The following is a 3132-nucleotide window of genomic DNA, read 5'->3' on the forward strand; positions in this document are numbered from 1 at the left end:
TATCTTTATTGAGTTTGTAATGTTTACTTATGTTACATTTTGTTACAGGATATTCATTAGTTCTTAAATTATTTCAAAACGTATTTTTCCCTGTAAACTTTAAATCAAAATAAAATATCTGACGAGAATGCTGCTAACATAAGTTGGTTGGAAAGAGCAGTTTTAAATTTACCGCTTGTTGTATGACGTCACACTTCGACAATTTTGATTGGTTGCATGCGCGTGAGCATACCCTTATCCTTATACCATGCACTACACGTAGTCTCGTTTGCTTGCTCGAGTAGGACGGACGCTCGTCTGCCCTGCTTCGGGGATTGCATCATTTCATTAATTTTTTGAAAAGCGATTCCGGCTTTAACTGTGATTAGTAAGCATGGCTATGTTCACCTCGTTGTCGAGGGCCTGGGCCAATTAAATAAAGAAGAAGAAGTAGCATTACACGTAGTCGGTATGACAGATATCCTAACCTGAATAGTCGTTAACTTTAACGCTTAATATCTCGGTTCGCGGGGCAGAGCGGCGCTTTTTTCTACCAGATTCTTTCGTTCTATGGAAAAACGCGTCGAATGAGCATAATTTCATCAATTTTTAAGAGGATCGATCTTTATTGCACCTTTACCACAAAATGGTTAGAAATTGCTGATGAAATGAAGACGGCAAACTACAACGTCACTGCTGTTCAATGTCAAAATAAAATGTCAGGACTAAAAAGAACTTATAAAAATATAAGTGACAGCAACAAAAAGTCAGGTAATCATTCGAGTTCTTGGACCTTTTACTCTGCTATTTATTCAATATTTGGAGAAAAGGCATGGGTAGGACCTTTATCAATAGCTAGCAGCGATAGTCCATGCTCTCCAAGCACTTCATCCACCTTGTCAGAGATATCAGCAGATGAACAAAAACCAAAGAAAAGGCGAGTGGAATCTATTTTAGAATCATTCATTACAGAAATGAAAAAAGATAAGCAGAAGGAGAGGGATGAGAGAGAACAGCGAAGAGCTAAGAAAAGGAAGAAGTTACAGAAGAGGTTTAATCATGGTCTATAATAAGTTGCAAATACTTTGCTACCAATTACAATGCTTTGTGACATCCAATCAGAGGCATCATTAATTACTATTGACACTTTTGATTGACTGTTACGAAGCTTTGCGACTGGCGATAGTGTGTTTGCAACTTATTGTAGACCTCGCTTTAAGAATCTAGCTGATGTAACCATACAGGGTTGTCTTTTTATACTGACTGCATCCTAGTCAAGATATATTTTATTTTGTTTCTTGTATGTGTGCCTATATACACCTCAGATAAGTTTAAAACTCACATCAAATTATGCATTGAACATTAAGATTAAAGATCGAATATAAAAAATGGACCAAGCAGAATAAAGAAATTTAAATATTTTTTATTCTGATTGATTAATTTTCAATCTTCAATCATTAATCTTAATCTTTAATGCATAATTTGATATGTGTTTAACGTTGTTAATATTTCCGAGATATTTTATAATATTGCATCCTTTATTGCGTTTTTATACTTTATGTATTTTATTTTTCTCAGAACGTAAAAGTATATACTTTAAAAAGTAATAATAGTAAAAGTAAGTGAAAGTACTTTTAAAAGTAATAATTTTATATATTCCTTGTATGTCACTTTTTTAAACTTCGTTCTTTATTTTTTATGTAAATATTATATGAGATATTAATCCAGTTATGAATGCAATTAGAATTTTTTGCTTACATTTATTTTATATTACTGCTGTCCAAGATTGTAATTCTGTGAATATCGGTTTAATGCATATAGGTATTCAATGGGTACATCTAGAAGAACGAACGCTCAGTGAGCTGTTGTACCTGCTTGAACTATATTTTTAAATCTAATGGAATATGCTAATCAGATGCAGAAGTTCACTGAGCGCTCAGTGAACGGTCACGCTTCTGGATACACCCACTGTCTTTCTTTTGCTGTTCCTATTTAAAAAAGGAAGGTAATAAAATGTAAACACACTTCAAATCAATACTTAGAATTACAAATCTTGGATGACTTTAGCTTGAATTACAAATCTTGGATTTCTCTCGTGAATTCGTAGTAACAACCGACGCATCGGATTATGCAATCGGAGCCGTATTATCGCAAGGCCCCATAGGACAAGACCTACCGATTGCTTACGCCAGTCGGATTTTAAACAAAGCCGAGCAGAACTATAGCACGACGGAGAAAGAACTGTTGGCTATAGTGTGGGCCGTGAAACATTTTCGACCGTATTAACGCGAGTATACAGCTGAAGAGAAACGACAAATACTATACGAGTATCATGACATACCGACCGGAGGGCATCAAGGTGTGACACGCACAATAAATAGAATCAGATTAATGCATAACTGGATAAAATTGTGCATAAGGCAGGTAAGGGTAACACAAATGCCGATGCACTGAGCCGTCACCCGATACCGAAGGAGGAGCATGTGAACTCACTCCAGCCGCAGAAGAAAGAGGAAGAAGAAGACAAGGAGAGAACGATGCGCGAGTATACAGCTGAAGAAAAACGACAAATACTATACGAGTATCATGACACACCGACCGGAGGGCATCAAGGTGTGACACGCACAATAAATAGAATCAGATTAATGCATAACTGGAGAGGCATCACGAAGGATGTCGAGGATTACATAAACAAATGTGAGCATTGTCAGAAAAATAAACTTAGTCGGAAAACAAAAATGCCTCTAGAGATTACCGACACCCCCTCCAAACCATTCGAGAAATGCGCACTCGACATCGTGGGACCTTTAACGGTGACTACCGCACAAAATAAATACATTCTGACGTTTCAGGATAATCTCACAAAATTTAGTAAAGCCATCCCGATCGAAAATCAGGAGGCAGCAACGGTAGCAAAAGCATTCGTAACGCGAATAATCGCCGAATACGGTATACCCGAGAAAATTCTCACGGACCAGGGGACCAATTTTACGAGTGAAATGTTTAAAAATGTTTGTAAGCTGTTGAAAATCGAGAAGATTCAAACCACGGCGTACCATCCGGAAAGCAATGGAGCATTAGAGCGCTCACATCGCACACTGGCAGAATACTTGCGACATTATATAAATGACGAGCAGACTGATTGGGACGAGT

At 37.1% G+C, this 3132-nt stretch overlaps 1 protein-coding gene across 1 annotated transcript; it reads left to right on the forward strand.

The window, feature by feature from the left end:
* Positions 1-647: 647 nt before the first annotated feature.
* On the forward strand, positions 648-1049 carry LOC108769976 (uncharacterized). Its single transcript, XM_018521242.1, has one exon. It carries the CDS (start codon positions 648-650, stop codon positions 1047-1049), a length of 402 nt encoding a protein of 133 aa, XP_018376744.1.
* The last annotated feature ends 2083 nt before the right edge of the window (positions 1050-3132 follow it).

Source organism: Trachymyrmex cornetzi, unplaced genomic scaffold (genome assembly GCF_001594075.2).
Source record: "Trachymyrmex cornetzi isolate Tcor2-1 unplaced genomic scaffold, Tcor1.1 scaffold978, whole genome shotgun sequence".
NCBI classification, from domain to species: domain Eukaryota; kingdom Metazoa; phylum Arthropoda; class Insecta; order Hymenoptera; family Formicidae; genus Trachymyrmex; species Trachymyrmex cornetzi.